Source organism: Candidozyma duobushaemuli (assembly GCF_002926085.2).
Source record: "Candidozyma duobushaemuli strain B09383 chromosome Unknown A_B09383, whole genome shotgun sequence".
Lineage (NCBI taxonomy): Eukaryota > Fungi > Ascomycota > Pichiomycetes > Serinales > Metschnikowiaceae > Candidozyma > Candidozyma duobushaemuli.
The window spans coordinates 2,037,850-2,059,613 of record NW_020289901.1 but is presented as its reverse complement, the minus strand read 5'-3'; the positions used below and the strand labels follow the sequence as shown (position 1 = coordinate 2,059,613).

General features: G+C 46.8%; 11 protein-coding genes and 2 non-coding genes across 13 annotated transcripts; 6 read left to right on the top strand and 7 right to left on the bottom strand. All coding sequences in view use genetic code 12, as the record gives it.

Annotated features, from left to right (window-relative positions):
• Positions 1–170: 170 nt before the first annotated feature.
• CXQ87_000957 (uncharacterized protein) lies at positions 171–1,193 on the bottom strand (the record flags this gene model as incomplete). The annotated part of the gene is made up of 1 exon (XM_025479511.1): positions 171–1,193. One exon carries the CDS (start codon positions 1,191–1,193, stop codon positions 171–173), a length of 1,023 nt encoding a protein of 340 aa, XP_025338984.1.
• Positions 1,194–1,308: 115 nt separating this feature from the next.
• CXQ87_000956 (uncharacterized protein) lies at positions 1,309–2,685 on the bottom strand (the record flags this gene model as incomplete). Its single annotated transcript, XM_025479510.1, has 1 exon — positions 1,309–2,685. One exon carries the CDS (start codon positions 2,683–2,685, stop codon positions 1,309–1,311), a length of 1,377 nt encoding a protein of 458 aa, XP_025338983.1.
• A 1,256-nt stretch (positions 2,686–3,941) lies between these two features.
• ALD5 (aldehyde dehydrogenase (NAD(P)(+))) lies at positions 3,942–5,501 on the top strand (the record flags this gene model as incomplete). Its single annotated transcript, XM_025479509.1, has 1 exon — positions 3,942–5,501. The coding sequence occupies one exon, from the start codon at positions 3,942–3,944 to the stop codon at positions 5,499–5,501; it is 1,560 nt and encodes a 519-aa protein (XP_025338982.1).
• A 440-nt stretch (positions 5,502–5,941) lies between these two features.
• Positions 5,942–6,764, top strand: RPS24 (40S ribosomal protein eS24; the record flags this gene model as incomplete). The annotated part of the gene is made up of 2 exons (XM_025479508.1): positions 5,942–5,971; positions 6,360–6,764. The coding sequence occupies 2 exons, from the start codon at positions 5,942–5,944 to the stop codon at positions 6,762–6,764; spliced, it is 435 nt and encodes a 144-aa protein (XP_025338981.1).
• A 132-nt stretch (positions 6,765–6,896) lies between these two features.
• Positions 6,897–8,960, bottom strand: KCS1 (inositol polyphosphate kinase; the record flags this gene model as incomplete). The annotated part of the gene is made up of 1 exon (XM_025479507.1): positions 6,897–8,960. The coding sequence occupies one exon, from the start codon at positions 8,958–8,960 to the stop codon at positions 6,897–6,899; it is 2,064 nt and encodes a 687-aa protein (XP_025338980.1).
• Positions 8,961–9,894: 934 nt separating this feature from the next.
• CXQ87_000952 (uncharacterized protein) lies at positions 9,895–13,274 on the top strand (the record flags this gene model as incomplete). The annotated part of the gene is made up of 2 exons (XM_025479506.1): positions 9,895–10,925; positions 11,552–13,274. 2 exons carry the CDS (start codon positions 9,895–9,897, stop codon positions 13,272–13,274), a joined length of 2,754 nt encoding a protein of 917 aa, XP_025338979.1.
• Positions 13,275–13,429: 155 nt separating this feature from the next.
• On the top strand, positions 13,430–13,891 carry CXQ87_000951 (uncharacterized protein; the record flags this gene model as incomplete). Its single annotated transcript, XM_025479505.1, has 1 exon — positions 13,430–13,891. The coding sequence occupies one exon, from the start codon at positions 13,430–13,432 to the stop codon at positions 13,889–13,891; it is 462 nt and encodes a 153-aa protein (XP_025338978.1).
• A 343-nt stretch (positions 13,892–14,234) lies between these two features.
• Positions 14,235–17,054, top strand: CXQ87_000950 (putative ATP-dependent RNA helicase; the record flags this gene model as incomplete). The annotated part of the gene is made up of 1 exon (XM_025479504.1): positions 14,235–17,054. The coding sequence occupies one exon, from the start codon at positions 14,235–14,237 to the stop codon at positions 17,052–17,054; it is 2,820 nt and encodes a 939-aa protein (XP_025338977.1).
• A 130-nt stretch (positions 17,055–17,184) lies between these two features.
• Positions 17,185–17,820, bottom strand: CXQ87_000949 (uncharacterized protein; the record flags this gene model as incomplete). The annotated part of the gene is made up of 1 exon (XM_025479503.1): positions 17,185–17,820. One exon carries the CDS (start codon positions 17,818–17,820, stop codon positions 17,185–17,187), a length of 636 nt encoding a protein of 211 aa, XP_025338976.1.
• A 44-nt stretch (positions 17,821–17,864) lies between these two features.
• On the bottom strand, positions 17,865–18,714 carry CXQ87_000948 (uncharacterized protein; the record flags this gene model as incomplete). Its single annotated transcript, XM_025479502.1, has 3 exons — positions 17,865–18,376; positions 18,403–18,623; positions 18,671–18,714. 3 exons carry the CDS (start codon positions 18,712–18,714, stop codon positions 17,865–17,867), a joined length of 777 nt encoding a protein of 258 aa, XP_025338975.1.
• Positions 18,715–18,951: 237 nt separating this feature from the next.
• On the bottom strand, positions 18,952–19,024 carry CXQ87_000947. The gene has a single exon. It is a non-coding gene; the product is annotated as a tRNA-Ala (tRNA).
• A 9-nt stretch (positions 19,025–19,033) lies between these two features.
• CXQ87_000946 lies at positions 19,034–19,107 on the bottom strand. Its single transcript has one exon. It is a non-coding gene; the product is annotated as a tRNA-Ile (tRNA).
• An 885-nt stretch (positions 19,108–19,992) lies between these two features.
• CXQ87_000945 (tRNA (guanine-N2-)-methyltransferase) lies at positions 19,993–21,323 on the top strand (the record flags this gene model as incomplete). Its single annotated transcript, XM_025479501.1, has 2 exons — positions 19,993–20,235; positions 20,262–21,323. The coding sequence occupies 2 exons, from the start codon at positions 19,993–19,995 to the stop codon at positions 21,321–21,323; spliced, it is 1,305 nt and encodes a 434-aa protein (XP_025338974.1).
• Between the last annotated feature and the right edge of the window lie 441 nt (positions 21,324–21,764).

Genomic DNA, 21,764 nt, shown 5'->3' with positions numbered 1-21,764 from the left:
CCTGGTGACGAGAGTTGCTGCTGCAAACGACTTACAGAGCGACTTGAAGTTACTGACCTCTGTTGGCGCAGTTTGGGAGCCCAAGAAGGATGGGTATATCACAGTGGAAGCAATCCCTAATGACAAAGGGAGATACTTGATAACTGTCTTCTGGATCAGTATCGATTAGCTTATCTTTGACGAAAGAATCTACCGTCGTCGAATTTGCTTTGGAATTCATCGAGCTCATCGCAAATATTAAGAAGCTCATTGAGCTTATCATTCGGCAACTTCTCCTCGATCTTGGTCTGGAGAGTCTCTAGTAACAGGCGAACCTCGGGATCTTTGTTCGGATCGAATTGGGCATCCTTTAGCTCCTTGGGTATAGGCGTCGGAATGTTGCTTAGGTTTGTGTCATCCGGAGCGTGAGAGACATCTAAGTGGAAAAGCTTCTTTTTTTCCTCAGCGTCTCTAACGCTTCGTGCTTGGATTGATGCCGTCGTTTTCTTGAAGTCCTCCAAATACTTTGAATCCTCATCAAGAGCTTTCTTGATCTTCTTGTGATATGTCTGTAGCTCTTGTAGTTGCTGGTTCTCTGCCAGTAGATATGCTTCATAGATAGCTTTCTTTCGCTGGACCTGATCTATATCTAGTAGATTGTACAGCTCGGCTTTGGCACCTCGCACCCTTACTTGTAACGACTTGACTGGTGGAAGCTTGGTCATTTTGAGTCTTGCTAGAAAAGCTTTTGGTAGTTTGTCGCTTGTCCAGTGATGAGAAAGCACTCGCTGTGCCTCTGCAACTTTATAATGTTCATTTGTGCTGCCCTTGTACCTTTCGAGGGTTTTGCTGAGTGCAATGTTAAAAATGTTATCTAGTGAACGAAATTGTTCTGGTTCTAGTTTCGTCCATAGGCGGTCTATGACCTTGGCCGGTACTTTTTTCTTGTACTTCTCACGTTCAATGCCCATGGGATTCTCGGGATCATAATCGTCATTGCCATCACGGTCAGACTTGGTTCTCTTAACAGCTTGGCCGGGTACTAATTGCGGTCTAGGTCTCGGTTCTGCTCCCTCGGAGTCACTGAGACCTGGGGTAGTCAGTCGAGAGTACCCAGAATCATCTCCCAGAAGAGCTAATTCGTCAACATTATCATCTAATGAGGGATCCGGAGCCTCTCGACCATCGGGAACGTCTGGTTCTGGTGACGGCATGCCAGTTGGAGCGGTGAATACGGTTTGTTATTGTGTATGGGGGTATCTGTTTACTATGCGCGATGCTTATATGTAGCTAATCTGATGGGTGCAAAATAAAATCTACCCGAGTATGCTATTTGATAATGGCTCCATCGGCCTTGAGTGTTTTATAAAACTTGAGCTCGACTCTTTCAGTAGCCTCGGCAAGTGTCTTGCTTGTGAGACCGAAGCGTACACAAAAGTAGCTTTGAAGTTGCTCGGATATCAGTACTATCTGCTGAGTAGTCAACGTGTTTTTCACCAAATCCGTGGGAGTTTCGGCCAATGGAAGATCTTCTCTGCTTTGTGGTTCTTCAAGCGAAAATATTTTATAAAGTTTTCTGGTGGTGAGTGGTAGATCGTCGTTTTGGGTGATGCGATTTTCAGGAATGAGGTTACTTTGAATCCAGTCAAAGTATTTAGACGTGTCTTCCGTTGACATGTCTAATGCTGATTTGATCGACATTGAATGATGTTTTGTGTCGAAGCAAGGAATGCTTGTTGTATTGTTTTTCAATTGGGCAAGCCATTCTTCCTGGCTCGGTACCTCGGGAGCTGCCGTGAAGTATATCTTGATGACCAACACGAGAAGCGCCACATACTGCGTTTCGGGAAGTGTACTGTGCTGCTTCCATGAGGACGATAATTGCCCTCCAGTCACCCGGAAGCCTATTCTGTGAAACATGGTGAGAAGACGAGGTGCGTCCTTGAATGAAAGGTCCGTGAAGACTCGAAAAGCTCCAGGGTAGAAGACCTCAAGAGGTGTCTTCCAGAGTTCTGCAGGTGCCACAATTAGTGCTAGCTGAACTATCTTTAGGTAGAACTGGTTGTTTATGGGTATTGAAGATGCCGAGAACAAGCGCGTGGCCAAGTTGGATTGCTGAATGAATGACTGGGGAATTAGGGAGGAGCCGTTGATAAAAGGCGTCTTGTTGTACCGTAGTAGGGAAAGAAAGTCATCCACGTAAACAGGATGCTGGTTGAGCTGTCTCATCGCGAGGTACACCAAAACGTATAGATCTAGGATCGTTGGAGACTTCAGGTCGTATGCTTTTTTGCAATAACGAACCCAGAAAATCTTTGTTAGAAGCGCAACGTTTTGCTGAAACAGTTGATCACCAGGAACTAGCTCTTTCAGGATCATGGGTATTATCTTCTGGAGCAAAAGCTGGCCTATCTTGAAATGCAAACTTCTCGCCTCTTTACCGTACAAGCGAACCTTTTCCAAGGGCGTTGACAGCTGTGTTGGAACAGCAGACGTAGAGACACTGGAACCAAACCCAGTGTCATTGATCAGGAGATTGATACGTCTTGTTTGAGTGTAGTTCTCTCCATCATCCTCACCGAACTCGACATTTCCCTCGACAACATGGCCATACTGACAGATTTTTCTGCCGGCATATGTTCTGTATAGTCGAGATCGGCAGTTGTCGATGCCACAGAGGGGTCCTCTGATCCAGGTTTGGGACATGAAGAAGAGGTAAGTGGAAATGCAGGACTATGAGCTTGAAGGGAAGAGCAGGTCAGTGGATCGAGGACAGGAGGAATGAGGTCATGGACTATGGGTGTGGTTCATCGAATGACAAGAAGAAACGTCTTCAGATGAAAATTGGTTGTTGGGATGGTGCGTCGAAGTTTGGGTGTTTAATATCGGTGATTTGCAGCCATTTCCAATAGTAAAACATGGACAAATGGGACTTCTGCAATTCCGCGAACAATTGTACGAGAGCATAGCTTTCTAAGAAAATTCAACTTCAAGGAATTCACTTAAGTATCTGGGTGTGTTGCATCCCCTTGTCCCCCTCATGACCGTACCCACAATGCACCTGGACATCCTCCAAGAAGAAAAAAAGAGTTGCCGAGATTACAGCCCCTTACCAGCACGAAAAATAAAAAAAAAAAAAAAAAATGCCACAAGAGCCTAAAACACCCAGAACAAAACCTTATATAAGATCCTCTCCGATCTGAGACATCAGTAGCTCTATCTACGGATCCATCCCGTTTCAGATTTTCCGCCAATATCCGAGCGGCATCTACCCCCAGAACAATGGTTTTCTGCCCCAGCCACTCCGGATCTAAGTTTACATCCCCTATCGGTTCAAATGCACACTAACAATCCCTCACGTCACCAGCCTTGCCCCACAGCACCAAAGTCCGGTGCGCGACCAAAGACCGACGCTCAATGAGCCCCTATAATTCAAGAACTTGTCGGAATTACGGCCGCTTTCCGACTTAGCCTTGCTTCGGATGTTAGGTTTTTTGACAACGGCATTTAGGGACCGGCTCGCTCGGCGTTAGCTGCAGCAAAGCCACGAGGCGATTATAAGACAGCCCATCGGGCCTAAAGGCCTTCCACCGCGCTATATGCACACCGACACATTAGCGTTGCGTATGGCGCTAATTTGGCAATTGCTTGTATAACCACTATGGCCTCCTGCAGACTCATAGCCACTCAGCAAGCACTCTTATCAAAGCGGACACTTTCGGAAAAGATTCCGCCTACCATCAAAGGCCATTTCGGAATGTTAGATCCAATGACCGAGATAAACCGCCTCGGAGTATCTCCTCTCGGTTTTAGGCACTGCGATATGATCGCAGGAACCATCCTGCACCACTCGAAGCCCGAAGCAACAGAGGAGAAGTGCGTCTGGTGTACCCCACAGGTGAGGCGATATATAAAGCGCCAATTCCACCTCAATTGCATTCCTTTTCTCTTTTCTAGAGGCTATGTTTAAGCAATCACTCAGACAAAGTTACAGAAGCGGCGCCGGTGCCGTCTTGACAGCCTCTAGGCAATACTCCAACTTGCCATTGACTGTGCCTGTCAAGTTGCCAAACGGCACTTCTTATGAGCAACCCACTGGTTTGTTCATCAACAACGAATTCGTTCACCCAGTCCAGAAGAAAACCTTCGAGGTCATCTCCCCTGCCACCGAAGAGGAAGTCACTCACGTGTACGAGGCTAGGGAGGAGGACGTTGACAATGCTGTCAAGGCTGCTCAGGATGCTTTCAACGGCGGCTGGTCCGGTTCCGACCCTTCCGTCAGAGCCACCGCTTTAAACAAGATGGCCGATTTGATCGACCAAAATGCCGAGACTTTGGCCCACATTGAGGCTTTGGACAACGGTAAGTCTCTTATGAACGCCAGGGGCGACATTGCTCTCTGTGCTGGAATCTTCAGATCCACCGCTGGTTACGCTGACAAGATCTTGGGCTCTGTCATTGAGACCGGTGACTCCCACTTCAGCTACACCAGAAGAGAGCCCCTCGGTGTGTGTGGTCAGATCATTCCATGGAACTTCCCATTGTTGATGTTCACATGGAAGGTTGCCCCAGCCCTTGTCACTAACAACACAATTGTCTTGAAAACTTCTGAAACTACCCCATTGTCTGCCTTGTTCTTCTGTAAGTTGCTTCAGGAGAACAACGTCCTCCCACCTGGTGTCTTGAACGTCGTCAACGGTTTCGGTAAGATCACCGGTAACGCCATCACTGACCACCCTGTTATCAGAAAGGTTGCTTTCACTGGTTCCACTGCTACTGGTAAGGCCATCATGACCAAGTGTGCTAACACTTTGAAGAAGGTTACTTTGGAATTGGGTGGTAAGTCTCCTCACATTGTCTTCAACGATGCTAACGTTGAAAACGCCATTAAGAACGTCATTGCTGGTATTTTCTACAACTCTGGTGAGGTCTGCTGTGCTGGTTCCCGTTTGTACATCCAAGAGGGTATCTACGATGAGTTTGTTTCCAAGTTTGTTGCTGCTGCTGAGGCTGTCAAGGTCGGTGACCCATTCGCCGAGGACACCTTGCAGGGTGCTCAAAACTCTTGGAACCAATTGGACAAGATCTTGAAGTACATTGAAGCTGGTAAGGCTGAGGGTGCCAAGTTGTTGTCTGGTGGTGAGAGATCTGAGGGTAAGGGCTTCTTCATCAAGCCAACTATCTTTGGTGACGTCACTGAGAAGATGAAGATTGTCACTGAGGAGATCTTCGGTCCTGTCATTACTGTTCACAAGTTCAAGACTGTGGACGAGGTTGTTAAGTTGGCTAACGACACCGAGTACGGTTTGGCTGCTGGTATTCAGTCTGAGAACGTGCACGTGTGCCACGATGTTGCCAGAAGACTTAAGGCTGGTACTGTCTGGGTCAACACCTACAACGACTTCCACCCAATGGTTCCATTCGGTGGCTACGGTGCTTCCGGTATGGGCAGAGAGATGGGTAAGGAAGTCTTGGACAACTACACCCAGACCAAGGCCGTCAGAATGAAGATTCTTGCTTAAGCAGATTGACAAATATATTCATGATTTATCGAGATAGGTAGGAGTGTAGTCTAAAGTTGAGAGTGACAAATGGCTGCGAAAACCAGCTTTGGGTTCTGCTTCCAATTACGCAAGTGAACACATGCTACTCGAACACTGGCCTTAATCTGGACCAATTCTTGAAGTAGCCAAGTACGTTTTCTAGTCACCTACTCAGAATTGGCCACCTATCCATATGGAGGCATATCTGATCATCTGCGATTAGGCATGACACTGATGCTCCTTCAAATAGCTACCAATAATTTAGCTTATGAATAGAATTAGGTAGCCTCCCAAAATCTACTGCAGAATATTTATTCTTTCTTCAATTGAATCATTGTCAAGTTACTGACTTGCACTTCCGCCAGTAAGCATCCTTACCACTATAAGACTTATCATCGATTCGTTTACGATAGCACAGCATGGAGTCCTCAAAGAGAAACACCTTCTTAGTTCTCTCTAAAGTAAACCGTTATCGATGCCTGTCAATGGTACTACACTGGTAGTGTGGAGTACGGGTAGTCGCTCACGTGCCTTGCGTGACTGCGAAAGACACTTCTTTCACCTGCACACAGAACCATCTCTCCCTCACTGCGGCAGCGCAGTACCTCCTCCAAGGAAAACGAAAAAAACTGTAGTGAGAATTTTTTCATCCTTTCGTCTCCACAACTTTAACCAGTATCCACAAGATGGTATGTGAAACCCAACAAAGCATCACTCCAATAATCAGATCAGCTATTCCACAAGCCTGAAACTACATCCTCAAATGCTATTCATTGTGTCTTTTTTTTTATTAGTGATGTTCATGTCCATTTAAACACAGAGTACTAACCCTCCCAGAGTGACGCTGTTACTATCAGAACTAGAAAGGTTATCACCAACCCATTGTTGGCCAGAAGACAGTTCGTCATCGACGTCTTGCACCCAAACAGACCTAACGTCTCCAAGGATGAGTTGAGAGAGAAGTTGTCCGAGTTGTACAAGGCTGACAAGGACGCTGTCTCCGTTTTCGGTTTCAGAACTCACTTCGGTGGTGGCAAGTCTACCGGTTTCGGCTTGATCTACCAGTCTGTTGCTGACGCCAAGAGATTCGAGCCAACTTACAGATTGGTTAGATACGGTTTGGCTGAGAAGGTTGAGAAGTCTTCCAGACAGCAGAGAAAGCAGAAGAAGAACAGAGAGAAGAAGGTCTTCGGTACTCAGACCACCCACGCCAAGAAGGTGGCCAAGAGAAACGCCGATTAAGCATTCTCGTAGCATCGGTCTTCTGGAGTGGTTGGCGAAGATTGTTAATATAATAGTTTTGGCACCAACTTCGGTGTCTGGCAAACAATAAAAGAAATAACGTATGGTTTCGTAGATCGTGCATTTCTATATTTACTCGCTGACATATTCGTCATCGTCGGCTCGATCGTCATAACGGATATCAAAGGCGTCCATGGAATCGGCACTTTCCTTTGACTCCGCGAACTCTTCAACCCAAACGTATGGCTCATTCAAGCGATCACGGTTGGTCTTTAAGTACTCCTCAAGATGCTTGGTTATGCTGTCGTAGTCGTCTCCCGTGATGATTTTAAAGATAACTTTTAGGTAGCGACGGATCGACTTGAGGCCGCGTAGATACCCCATGTCAGGCTTGCCAGAGAGCATAGGCGGCTTGCGGTAACTTTGAATCGAGGTTTCGTCTCCGAGAACACTTTGAGCAAAGTCAATGATATTGGCTCTTACTTCTGTGTCCTCTGGACCGGCACCGTCGTACATCAAAAGCACTGACAGGCCGTACATTCTGTAGCCAACAAGCTTGCTGAATATCTCGATAAGGGCCTCAAGCTGTTTGATGATATGTGGGATTTTGCAGATGATAGAAAATGCAGACATGCCATCATAGAGAAATTTGGCCAACGTTTTGGCAAAGGGAAGGCCTGAATGAAGTTTACGACCAAAGTATTTATCCCTCATGAAGTATTTTTGCTTCGACCTATCCCAAACCTGGAGGCCGCAGACACGAACTCCAAGCTCACGAGATGTCGTTGTGGCACACTTCTTGCGTTGAGATGCCTGCTTTGCATCCGTCGCCTCGAGTCCGTATTGACGGGTACCCATCTTGAGATCGAGTGCACAGGGACGTTGCATCTCGGCAGTCAAATCTTCAAGGAGGATAAATCTCTCGAATCGTGTATGCTTTCGCAAAACGTGCCTTTCTTCCTCTGGGCGTTCGGCGTGTTCATTCAGGCTGTCGTGGTCCTCATTGCCGATATCATCATGATCCATCTCAAAAATGTCATCCGACTTGGTGCCAGGAGGAACGAATACTTCCTGTATGATTTGAGCCTGCAAATCTTGGTTAACGGAAGTTGATCCTATGCTGGCGTCGTAGCCATTATTTTCGGGTGAAGTCGAGGGAAATACCTCAGGTTGACCTTCAATGGAACACGACATCTCGTCCAGAGCACCGATGCTGGGGGCACTGCTGGAATAATGCTTGCGTAAAAGATCAGGAATGATGTGGAGGTTGTCGTCGAGAGAAACCTCGGGTGGTGGGCCGTCCTCGCTGAGCCGGGATCTGGGATTGGGCTTGCTCCCATCAAGAGACTGCCTTGCGTGTGGCGTCTCCTCACGAGTTGACTCCGAAGGCACTAGCAGTGGGGAGTTTGCATCCTCTGATACAATGCTGGAGTAGCGCACATTAAGCACGCCAATGTATTTGGGAAGAAACTTAAGCAATTCAGGGTGCCTCTTCTCGACTGCCTCGTACCAAACATTCTCGCGGTTCATGAGTGCTTTGCAGACTGCCCGCTTGCTGAAACGGAAAATGGCCGTGTGGCCACCTACCTTGTTTCTGAAAGGCCGTAGCTCTACTGTGAGCGGGTAAGCCTCATTGGTGGATGCAAGAGTGTTGGTGTCCCCGTGATCGGAGACAGAGGCAGACTCATTGAGGTTCACAGCCATGAAGTCATCATGTAGGTTATTGCAGCCGTTCTTGTCGTCAAGGCCGATGAAGTTTACTTTTGTCCTTCTCTTGGGCCGACGCTCGGGGGTGCGTTTTTTGATTCGTGTGATGTCACCGTCCGAGCCTCGGTCAAACTCGACGTCGGCGGTGAGATGCTGGAGGTTGTTGTCTGGGCTGAGTGTGTTGAAAGGGCCTTCCTTAAGCTTGACCGGATGGTGTGGGATATACGTGGCCGAGGAGACGGGCTCCAACGAAGGCGAATCACTCTGCAGCAGAGTCTCGGGCTTTTTGAGCGATGCCTTACGGGACACTGCTGGCTCCTGGTCGGTGGGGTCGATCAACGCATCAACATTGTGACCGTCTCCTCTGAATAGGTTCATCAGCCTAGCAGCCTTTCTGCCTGCCACCAGCGTGACTTCTCTCTCATCATCTTCGGCCCTTCTATCTGGCCAATGCTCAACCAGCGGGAAAGGGCTCTTCATGTGGTCCATTGTACAAGGCAAGCCAGTGGCAGAGAAGAGGAATGAATCATGTAGGGCGCTGATAAATAATAGTCCAGGCAAAAAGCAAAAAGTGGCTTGAGCGTGGCGGAAGTGGTGTGCCTGGGGTGGGTCGGATTTCGAGGGTGGTTCTCGGAAAAGCGACTTGTTTGTAGGGAGAAAAAAGAGTCCGGGGCAGTAGGTGTATTGAGATGGGTTGATATCGCGGCAGGGCCCACGAGTCCCACACCGATATCGAAAAACACCCACCCAGCGCAGTTTGGTCGATTTGGTCGACATTGAGTGAATGCTGGCTGCAAATTTTTTGGAATTGACATGGAAGTAATTTTGAGAACCTCTAGTACTGCTGTTTCCACCATGGACCCTGTTTACTGTTTGGGCGGCATTGCAGAATTTAGGCCCTGGTGCTACCAGATTTCGCATTGGCGCTCTGCCCAGCCAAAGGCTGATTACAAAGAGACAAAAGACATTTGAGTTCACTATGTCAACGAAATTGTTATGAACTCTTTTGATGGACTTTTTCTGCCCCGACTCGGACTCGTGGCCTCGAGTTTGAGCCCGTGCCTGGTTTTTTTCGCAGCCAGAGAATAGAACCAGCTCCAGAGCTTAAATAATTTTAAGTTTTTTCGTGGTTATGTTTAGACTTGTGTTCTTCTAACTATGGTGGATGTCACAGACGGAAGTTTCTGTCATCGCGGCAGTTGCACCATTTCTTCACCACTTCGGCCAAACAATGACGAGCTCATGCCAAAACTAACACCGTATGCAGCAAACTCGGCTTTTAAAGAAGAAACTGGTGACAATACTTCTTTCTTTTTGAATTGCTTACCATGAATACCGCCAGTTTTTGCACGACTGTTGGTAATATCATCCTACTCCAGTAGCTCTATCCTCAGTCTGTATATGGATTAGATCGTCAGTATCCATGCTCTTCGTGGCATTCTGCCTAGTACTCGGTGTACTAGGCCACGTCATTGCTAGCGGCTTCACGGATGATGAGCTGGTTCCGCTCACGCCGTTTATATGGCCCAAAGACGAGCCTCTCGAGGCCATAGTCATAGACTTGGAAAGCTACCTCGAACAGCATGTCACAGTCGCCCAAGCTGGTTTGGACCTCTTGAGCGTAACTGTTGACCAAACCGCCGTGTGTGAATCACGATCACCTGAAAATGGAACTTTTGTGGTCCTTTGTCGTAACGACGAGTTGTACTCTTTGTTGGAGACAATGCAGAGCATTAAGGACAGGTACACCCACCAGTTCTGCCACGACTGGGTATTTCTTAACGATGAGCCTTTTGACGAGTATTTCATGACCGGGATAGTTCTGCAAATGCCTGGCGGGATCATCAGTTTTGGGCAGATTCCCAAGGACCAATGGGGACCTCCATCGTGGATTGATCTGGCAGAAGCTGCAAAGAAGCAGCAGGCTTTGGTCGCCAAGAACGTGTACAAAGCAGATTCGAACAGCTACAGAAACATGTGTCGATATTACTCTGGGTTCTTTTACAAGCATCCACTCTTGAAAGCCTACAAGTACTACTGGCGCCTAGAGCCTGGGGTGAAGTACTACTGCGACATGGGTTACGATGTCTTCAAGTTCATGCGGGAAAATGATAAGAAATACGGCTTCACCATCTCGCTTTTCGAATACAGAGACACAATTACGTCTCTCTGGGAGACTAGCAAACAATGGATGTCGAGAATGTCACTCCCACTGAACAACATGGTGGACTTTGTGGAAAACGCGGACGGCTCGTACAACCTCTGCCACTTTTGGCTGAATTTTGAGATTGCCGATTTAGACTTCTTCCGTTCCCCACAGTACCAAGCCTACTTTGATCACTTGGACCGTGCTGGCGGCTTCTATTACGAACGCTGGGGCGATGCTCCTGTCCATACAATCGCCGCGACGCATCTTTTGGCAAAAAGCGAGATCTGGTGGTTCAGAGATATGGGGTATTTGCACTCGCCTTACTTACAGTGCCCGCAGGGTAAAGCCTTTTTAAGTCAAAGGTGCGCCTGTAACCCCGAGGCTGACTTTACACTTTCCGACATCTCCTGTGCGCCCCTTTATGAAGCGATCCAAAGCGACCTGCTCTAGTGAAGCTCGATCCGAAGAGCTTTTGGAAATATTTTTTTTGGGGGGCAGTGCTAGGGTGAAGAAAAAATAGATTCTACTGCGGCGGACCCTGGGTGCTAAATTAGTCCACGCCAGAAGCCTGTCATTGGCGCGCCCTATGGGCCTAAGCCATTGTTTTCCTTATTTTTTTTTTTTTTTTTTTTTTTTTTTTAATTTTGCGGTCCCCGTAAGGCTTGCATCTCCCGTACTGACAGGACTCGCGCCTGGTGATGTCGCGCATAGAAGGGTGAAAACCAGATTCAACTTGTATGCCACCCAATAGCATTTGGGATATTTGATACTTCAATACTTCTGCATCCAAAAGAACATCTGCATTATTTTGGCCAATGGATTTTGTGTCCACCCTATTGGTCTGGGCCCGCCGGCTCACAAGAAGGCACCGCGTTGTCACTGCTTTGTGTCTTGCATCCCTGGTTGCTGTGATCTTCCTACTCACCCTAAGCTTGGAGTGGACGCCCGAGTCGCTGGCTGCCTTGGTCTCCGTCAAGCCTCCCGATGACTCTTGTCGCTGGCTTCCTGGTTTTGTGTGTGATTGGCGCAAGCAGCAATCCTCAACTTCCTCAACTCCATACGATCCAAAGGTTTCTAAACCGTCTAGTACGCCGAAAGCTTCGGCCTTGCCCGAGTCAGATAAGAAGAAGCTCGAGTTTATTCGTTCCTATTACACAAAGCTGAAGTCCAACAAGCAGAAGTTGGAGATTGGTCAAAAATTTTACGATAGCATCTTGACCACTGTGAGAAAGTCAAAGCCGGACTCAGTCTTGGCGCAAGACTACCCCGTCGAAAAGCTCGATTCCAAGAGATATGAGTTGCGTGATACGACTATCCCCACCTACTCCAAGACCTTTTTGTCCGGCTTCCTTAAGCTCTCCGATAAGGAGTTCAACGATCTCAAAGCTTCCCACGACTACGTCATTGACAAGCTCCCACTGCAGGCTCCTCTGGGCTTGTATTCGGGTGATGGTATCGTCTACGTCGGTGGAGGCAAGTTCAATTGGTTGACATTGCTCTCCATCCGCGCTTTACGAGCAGAAGGTTGCTTGCTTCCCATCGAAATCTTGATTCCAACCATCGATGAATACGAACTCGAACTTTGTTCGAGAGTATTCCCTGCGATGAATGCCCGCTGTATCTATCTTCCCATGCAATTCAGAGGCGAACAGCTGTCGGCAACAAAGTTGGAGTTCAGTGGTTACCAATACAAGTGTTTGGCCATCTTGCTCTCGAGCTTCGAAAACGTCTTGTTATTGGACAGTGATAATGTCGCAGCATATGCACCAGATCATCTATTCACAAAGGAGCCTTTCGTTTCCAGTGGTCTTATTGTCTGGCCCGACTTCTGGAAGAGATCCACTTCACCCGACTATTACAAGATCGCAAACGTCAAGCTAAGCCAGACTGAGTTGCTTCCTCGATATGATGAAGTCTACGGTGAATATCATCCACAGACATATCAGGAGCCGCTAGATCTTGATAACACACCATTGCATGAGAGGGTAGGTGCGATCCCCGAGCCTTCCTCTGAATCCGGTCAGCTCATGATTTCCAAGAAAACTCATATGAAGGAGCTTCTTCTAGCACTTTACTACAACTACTATGGGCCTTCACATTACTATCCTCTTTTCTCGCAAGGAGCACAAGGAGAAGGTGATAAGGAAACTTTTTTGGCTGCTACCATCGTCACAAAAGGAAGCTTCTATCAAGTCGGAAAATTCTTGGATGCCCTTGGAAACATTCGTAAAGATGCTTTTAACGGCAATGGTATGGGCCAGTTCGATCCGGTCGAGGACCTAGCCTGGCAAAGAAAGAAGGAAAAGCTTCGTACAGAATTTTCGGGTGACGCTTATTACGAAGAAGTGAAGAAGCTCCAGAAACCTAAAATGCTTTTCGTTCACGCGAACGTCCCAAAGTTGAACCCATGGTCCATGAAGAACGAACACGACACCGTTGATGAGGATGGTAACAGATATCGTCTTTACGGCCTCGGAATGAGAGTAAGAACTGGAGCAGACTTCGAGGGAATTGTCTATGGTCATATGGACACTCTTCTATGCGAACTCAACCTCAACATAAATGCATTCAAGGAGATAGACCGCAAGGCTCTTTGTACTGAAATCAAGACACACAGAGAGTGGTTGAAGTCAACAGAGCATACTCTCGAGTAGCGGCTGACCATTCATTTAGTTTAAGGGTATATTCAAAAGTCTGTAATAATAGAAAACCCGCCAGGCATGCATATAAGCAATATCGACCAAGTGTCAACACTGCGTCTCTTGACAACCACATCTAACTTGACACACATTTCATCTACTTACACACAATGGCTATACATTTCACGCTATTGCTTTCGAGGCAGGGAAAGGTGAGATTATCGAAATGGTACCACACCAGCTCTCAAAAAGAAAAGGCCATTATCACCAGGGAGTTGACTACCTTGATTTTGTCAAGAAGAGCAAAAATGTGCAACATTCTTGAGTACAAAGATATGAAAATCATTTATCGCCGTTATGCATCATTATTCTTCATCATGGGCATTGATTCCCTGGACAACGGCTTGTTAGCATTAGAGATCATTCATAGATACGTGGAACAAATGGACAAGCTCTACGGCAACGTCTGTGAACTCGATATCATTTTTGGTTTTGCAAAAGCCTATCATATACTCGACGAGCTAATCTTAGACGGTCACATTGCTGAATCGTCAAAGAAAGAGGTGGTGAAGAAGGTCACTCAGCAAGATGAGTTGGAGCATATGGACGAGTTTGAGAATATACTAGTATAAGTTCCGATTGAAAACCACGTTTTCCGATCAGCTCAATTTACACAATTCCCCGAAGTCACTCCTCAGTCATACCTAACAGTCACCTACAATCCATGTTCCCAAGCAATTTTAGAAACCGGCTTTGCGTGGTGCTCTGGAAACGCCATGGACAAGCCGTACCTCATCAATGATTCTTAATGAACAAACCGATACGAACTCAGTATGCTAGAATCTCTCCATCTTTTTCTTCCTACCCTTCCTCCAAACCCGTCTTTCTATACACCCGTGCACCACATATACTAGTGCGATGGTCTTCCTGGAAAAGTGGCTAGGACCTATAGCGATAACCTCCACTTCAACTTGTATGTCTGACGACGAGGGCTTTGATATAACGGGCTCTCTTGCCCTCAAAGGCCAAGAGTTTGCCTCCGACTCAAGTTCTGAGTCTGACTTCAGTGACAACGAAGAGATCAGAGATGTGATTTCCTCAGACGATGAGGGTGATGAGGTTGAGCCAAAACCCAAAAATGCTAAGAATGCTGACAAGAAAGCGAGCAAAGCTTCGTTCCCAAAGCTTGAGCTTTCTGATGATGAGGAAGACGAAAAAGCTGATGAGGATTTATCTTCCTACTTTGTCCAAAATAACCCTACTGCTAAGAAGGCCAAGGCTGGTTCATTTGCATCTTTTGGTCTTTCCAAATTTGTCTTAATCAATATTGCAAAGAAAGGTTTTAAGCAACCTACACCTATCCAAAGAAAGACGATACCGCTCATCATGGAAAATCGTGATGTGGTTGGTATGGCCAGAACTGGTTCTGGTAAGACTGCTGCATTCGTTCTACCTGTTATAGAGAAGCTCAAGTCCCACAGCGCCAAGGTTGGTGCAAGAGCAATTATCTTGTCTCCATCGAGAGAATTGGCTTTGCAAACTTACAAACAAGTGAAGGAGTTCAGCCGTGGCACTGACTTGCGGTCATTGGTGCTAATTGGTGGTGATTCTTTGGAGGACCAGTTCTCTTCAATGATGACAAACCCTGATATCATTGTCGCTACTCCTGGTAGATTCTTGCATTTGAAGGTCGAGATGCAGCTAGATTTGAGTACCTGTGAGTACATTGTCTTCGATGAGGCTGATCGATTATTCGAAATGGGTTTCGCAGAACAATTGAACGAATTGATTGCATCATTACCAGAGTCTAGACAGTCGCTTCTTTTTTCTGCTACTCTCCCCAGATCTTTAGTTGACTTCGCCAAAGCTGGTTTGACCAACCCTGTCTTGGTCCGTCTCGACGCTGAAACTAAGGTCTCTGAAAACTTGCAGATGGCATTTTTCACCACGAAGAAGACTGAGCGTGAAGCTGCATTGTTGCATATCCTTCAAGAAGTTGTCAAGCTTCCACTTGCGACTCCAGAGGAGCTCGCCAGAGTCAAGGCAGAGAGCAAAAAAGCCGACGAGCTTTCCGATGATGAAGAAGAAAACAAGGATAAGCCTAAAAAGAAATTCAAGAAGCAAAGGCTTCCACCAGCTAATGTTTTGCCTTCTGAACATTCCACCATCGTTTTTGTTCCCACAAAGCATCATGTTGAGTACATTGCTGGTCTTCTTAAAGATGCCGGGTACTTGGTTTCCTACATTTATGGTTCGCTTGACCAGCGTGCGAGAAAGGAGCAGCTTTACCGTTTCAGAATTGGCTTCACGAGCATTCTTGTCGTCACTGATGTCGCTGCTCGTGGTATCGATATTCCTGTTCTTGCCAATGTCATCAACTTCACTTTGCCAGCCTCTCCAAAGATCTTTATCCACAGAGTTGGTAGAACTGCCAGAGCTGGTAACAAGGGTTGGGCCTATTCCATTGTGAATGAGAAAGAACTTCCTTACCTTCTCGACCTTGAACTTGTTTTAGGCAAGAAGATCCTTCTTACCTCAATGCATGAGAAGAAATGTGAACTCTTAAAAGAAAGCAAGGGATCTGACTATGAGGAGCCCAGAGTGTCATATACCGACAGGCTTGTGTTGGGATCTCTTCCGCGTGGGCCATTGGAGACCTTTGAAGAAATGTATGAAAATTTGTTGAAGAATAACTACGATCTCAAGACGATGAAGGATGTTGCAGCGAAGGGTGAGAAGCTTTATCACCGGACAAGACAAGCTGCATCGGTTGAGTCTGTGAAGAGGACAAAAGAGGTGTTGGAAACTGGTTCTTGGGATGACCAGCACCTTCTTTTTGGGCCAAACATGGAAAAAGAGAAAGAAAAGTTTTTGGCACGTCTCGGCAACAGAAATACCAAGGAGACAGTGTTCGAGTTCTCTAAAAAAGGAAGAGAGAAGGAGGAAGATGGCATGGTCGTGTTGATGCAGAGGAGACGCAGACAAATAGCTCCACTTCAACGCAGAGCCAAGGAGAAGAGGGAATTACTTGAGCAAGAGCGTGCTGCAGGTCTCACTCATAGCATCCAAGATGAGATATTGAAATCCGATGCTGGCGAAGTCGGTTATGCGGTGAAGTCTGTGGAAGCAGATGAAGACGAATTGCAGGATGCTTTTGAGGACGCTGATGAACTCATCGCAAAGAAGAAGAAGGAGAAGAAGAGCTTCAGAGACCCCAACTTTTACATGAGTCATCATGTTCCCGCTGCAGAGGCTATCGAGGATAAGCACTACGGCTTGTCATCGTTTGCAAACGATGCAGCTCTGGCCACATTTGACTTGGACAACGATGAAAAGGTCCAGAAACAGTCGCAAGTCATGAGATGGGATAAAAAGAAGGGCAAGTATATCAATTCTCGATCCGCTGATGACACGAAGTACATCATCAGTGAGTCTGGTCAGAGGATCCCGGCAACATTGCGCTCTGGTAAGTTTGATGAATGGAGAAAGAAGAGAAACATCCAGTCAGCCCAGGCTGGTATGGCTGAGAACGTTGCTGAGAACAACCAAAACAAGAGATTCAAGCACAACAAGGTTGCCGCTCCTAAATTGCCTGATAAGTTCAGAGATGACTACCACAAGCAGAAGAAGAAGGTTGGCAAGGCCGTTGATGCCGGTGTTAATGTGAAGGGTTTCAACAAGCCTGGTCAGAAAGAAGAGTTGAGACTGACGGATCAAATCAGAAAGATGAGAAACCTCAAGGAGAAGAGGAGAGCGAAGAATGCTCGTCCAAGCAGCAAGGGCAAGAGGAGATAAGAATTACAGCATTAATAGACAAATCTTTATTCAATACAATTTGCAAGATCGCGGTTCCAGATGATTTGGAACTGTCCGTCGAACCTTTTTTTTTTTTTTTTTCAGAAATATATAATGGAGTTAGAATGACTTATTTCCTTCCCTTCTTTCCGTAAGGGTGGTATCCACCACGCTTGTAGCCTCCTCTTGATCTTCCACTAGAAGGACCTGATGGTGGGGCACGCTTAGGGCCCTTTGGTAGGTTTCTTCTACCTCCGTTGTCACCACTTGGGCCAGAAGGAGGTGTACGGTCGCTGGGTCTGCGTCCTCTACCGTTATCACGACCACCTCCATTACGGCCACCATTATCACGACCGCTATCACGACCACTGTCACGACCACTGTCACGACCACTATTGTCACTTTCGTATCTTCCTGTGTCATTCAGTTCGTATTCGCCCTCGTTATCCTCAGCACCTTGTTGTTGAGGGTTCAAAGGCTGCTGATGAGGCTGATCTTGTTGGTTACCTTCGCCTTGTGCAGCTTGCTGTTGCTGAAACATATACCACTGCATTCTTTGCCAATACTCTTGCATCATTTCTGGAGAAGCACCCTGGAAATTGGGCATGTTATTACCTCCAGGCATTTGCATGGGGAATTGACCGTATGTATTGTATGGGTTAAACTGCTGTTGCTGCTGCTGTGGGGGCTGCTGCTGTTGCTGGTGGTAGCCTTGGTTATGATTCAGCTGGTGCTGGCCTCTTGGTTCGGCACGTTTCACCTCCATGGCCTTGCCTTTTAATGTTAAATATTTGTTAACACAAACTCTATCTACTGCATCAGGAGTGTCGAATGTGATGAATCCAAATCCTCGGATCTACCCGTGTCCTTATCAATCATAAGCTGTGCATCGATAATGCGACCGAACTGAGAGAAGAAATCGTTAAAATCTTTTTCGTTCACAAGGGGGTCAATACCACCCACAAAAATTTTTCCGACCTTGTCCTGCTCCTCCCTGGCAATAGCTCTCTTCGGATCAATCAATTTGCCGTCCAAAATGTGGTCTTTCCTAATGACCTCATCCACCGCCCGTGGATCTCTGAATGTCAAAAAGCCAAACCCACGCGATCTTCCAGTATTAGGGTCCTTCATGATAGTATAATCTGCAATTTCACCGTACTTGGAGAAGTAGCTCACCAAGCCGTCCTCTGTTGTATCCCAATTAAGGCCTCCAATAAACATTTTGCCGCTATCTCTGCCCAAGTTGGAGGGCGGCATTCTGCTGGGCTCTGGTTGCTGAGGTTGTTGCGGTTGAGGCTGACCTGACCCGTATTGACCAGCAGCTGGTGGAGGGGGGGAACAGCTTGACCATAGTTGTCAGTCTGTGGTGCATTGATGGCTGGCTGTTCACTGGGTGGAACAGCAGCTGGTTGACTGCTTTCTGCGGTTTGAGAAGGTTGTTCTGTATTCACAGGTTCTGGAGCGGGAGGCTCTGCTGCTGGAGGAGCTGCTTGTGGAGGGGGTGGATTAGCCTCTTCCAGCTTTGGCGCAGCATCAGAGGGCTTTGTCTCCGTTTTGGTATCCTCGTCGCTAATTGAGTTAGTATTCGTCACAAAGTGAGTGATGGATGTACATACTAGATGTCTTCGAAAAGAGCCTCGTCTTCGTCAAACGTCGACATTTCTGGTCCTTTGATACAAAGTGTTATGGATTTATTAATGTATTGAGAAGTATAAAACTAATCACACTAACTATTCACCTATGGAGTATGAATGGCTGAGGCCCCATAGTAATTTTCGATGATACAGTAAGTCTAACTATATGCAGGTTTGGTCACGTGCATTAAACTCAAACGGGAGGCCTGTTAGGCTCCCCAGAGTGAATTAAAAAATGTATCGATGAAGAAAACAAAAAAGAATGGACGAGTCCGGATTCGAACCGGAGACCTTTCGCATGCTAAGCGAACGCGCTACCAACTACGCCACACGCCCTGTGATAAGTGGTCCCTAGCAGGATCGAACTGCTGATCTTGGCGTTATTAGCACCACGCCTTAACCAACTGGGCCAAGGGACCATCTTACTGGATGTTACTGTTACCTGCTTTAATATATCATAATAGTTTTAGGGTCAAATAACAAAAGTTTTTGTTTTTTATAGTGTTTTTCATTACCTCTTAGCTTCAAAACTTTGATTCTGAGCTTAGATCTGGCAAATTCGGCCTTTCAACCCCTTTTTGGAACATTTTTAGTTTTTCAGACTTAATGTATACTGATTTTTTCTTCACCAATTAGCCTAGCCTAATCTTTCCGTTAGCAATATTTGTCATTGACTTTTTTCTGGTGAAATGAGTCCATTTCAATTTGATCTGAACAAGAGACCCCTCTGAATATCGCTCCCACTAGCATTGTTCCGAAATTGACGGATCTGTCATACTTGTGCAACGTATTCTTAACATTAAGAACCGGTCTATTTTACTTTTTCAGTGCTTTCGTTATGAATTTCCGATTTACCACTTGTCAGTTAACGATCTCTTCAGATCTAGTCCTTTCACAGATGCTGTCACCAGGGTGTAGTTAATCAAGAACGAGATCATCACCTTTCACATCAAATAGCTTTGGTTCAAAGAAAAGCACATGTTTAATCAATATTTTACTCCATCGAGGAATGAATCGTATGAAAGGTTGACAAGTTCCATTGAGTTCGCAACAACTGAGTGGAATCCGCGATTGTCCCAAAAAAAGATATATCCTCTAAAAATATGAAGCTAACACAAGAAAATAATCAGAAGCCCAAAGGTAAACTGTTCATGATCAATTGAAGCTACTTTCCTTCTAGAAGGCTGAAAAAAGAGCATTTGGCCCGATTGGACCTCTTTTCCAAATACTCACCTGGTGTCGATGCGCACCTACATACTTCTACCTGCGTCTCCATCGCATCTCAGATCTCGAGTCCTCAAGTCATGAAAGAGTACATAATAAGCTTTGCCCAAGCTTTTCCAAATTTCAGGGTAGCCGAGCTAGAGTCGCTCGCTGATTTACATGGTATCCAAGTGGACCTTCGTCATCACGACGAGAAGAAACCGTTCTTGAAGGTCCAACTTGAAGACGATGACCAGGCGAAAAAACTCATAAAGCGGTCCATTCTTGCCAAAGGGATCTACGAGCTCTGGGCGAGGGCCCAGACTTGGACCTGCTTCACGAAAGTGTACAACACCAGTCCGCCGACAAGTTCTCCACCTACAAGCACAACACCTTCAGATTCGACTTTGTTAGCTTCATGGGAGCTAAAACAACGGAAGAGAAGATCGAGACCATCGATACTTTCAGATACCTCGGGTTCGAAGGCAAAATACGATTGAAAAATCCCGAGGTGATTTTTGCCATATTAGAAGAGTACTTTGTGTCTGGTCAAGAAAGAGCGGAGAAGCCCGAGTACCTTTGGTTTGGGAGACAGGTTGAAATCAGCGCCAGGGCCGAGGGGGTTGTGGAAAAATATGATCTCAAAAAACGTCGGTACATTGGCACAACGTCCTTTGACGCCGAGCTAGCACTAGTCAGCTGCAACGTTGCACAGGTACAGCCAGGCAAAGTCTTGTACGACCCATTCACCGGCACAGGCTCTTTCTTGGTTGCAGGCGCCTATTTCGGAGGATACCCTATCGGCACGGACATTGACGCCCGGTCAGTGAGGGGCAAGGGCTCTAACAATCTTCTTTCGAGTTTCCGTCAGTATGGAACCGCCCTGCAGTTCATTGACTTGTGGACGATGGACTTCACAAATAATGCGCTTAGAGAGGACTTTGTCATTGACACGATAGTATGTGATCCTCCCTACGGCGTGCGCGAGGGCCTTAAGGTTTGCGGAGCCAAAGACCCTGAAAAAGCAGCAGGGAGAGAAAATAACGTGGTGGAAGGGGAATTGGGCTTCAAACGCCGAGACTACATTGCATCGAAAAAGCCCTATGACCTCCCTAGTCTTTTGGACGACTTACTCCGGTTCGCCGCGGCCAGAATGCCTGTAGGTGGGCGGCTAGCGTTTTGGATGCCCACTGCCAATGATGAATTTGTCGAGCACCATATCCCCCAGCATGAGCGTCTTGAGCTTTTGTATGTGCTCGAGCAGGAGTTCAACAAATGGTCACGTCGTCTAGTAGTGTACGTCAAAAGGGATGAGACGTACAAGGGCATAACTCATAACGGCATGCGACTCGATCAGGTAACTCATTTCCGGGATCGCTACTTCAAAAGCTTCAACGAAAAGAGCAAGCAAATCGGGGCCGATAGCCACTGAGGGAGCCGGAAGTCCTGGCGGGTTTGCATCTAGAACCAACTTCCCCGCTTGTGCAATTCAGGGTTAAGGGTGAGAGTCGAGCAATTTAGCGAATGTAGCATTGGCGACTCAGATAAGCAGCAGGTTTGTGTAAGGGAGTTGCAGCCATGCGCTTAGGAAGCCTATGCGTGAGACAATTACCGGGGGCCCTGAGGAGGTTTTTGCATCGACAGCGTGCACATTGTCGTTTTGCACCCATTGACATGCGTCTCATGCAGTTACAGGGTCTCCTGTCGGGACGGTCCTCTCCCAAATGTCTTAGGCTCAACAGCATATGCGTTTACAGATCCAAGAGGCTTTCACTGAACTAGCCCAATGATTTGGTCCGTGGCATTTCTGATTGGTCGGCCATGCTAACCCAACGTACACGGGAGGCTGGTATCCACTCCTTGCCAATTGTTT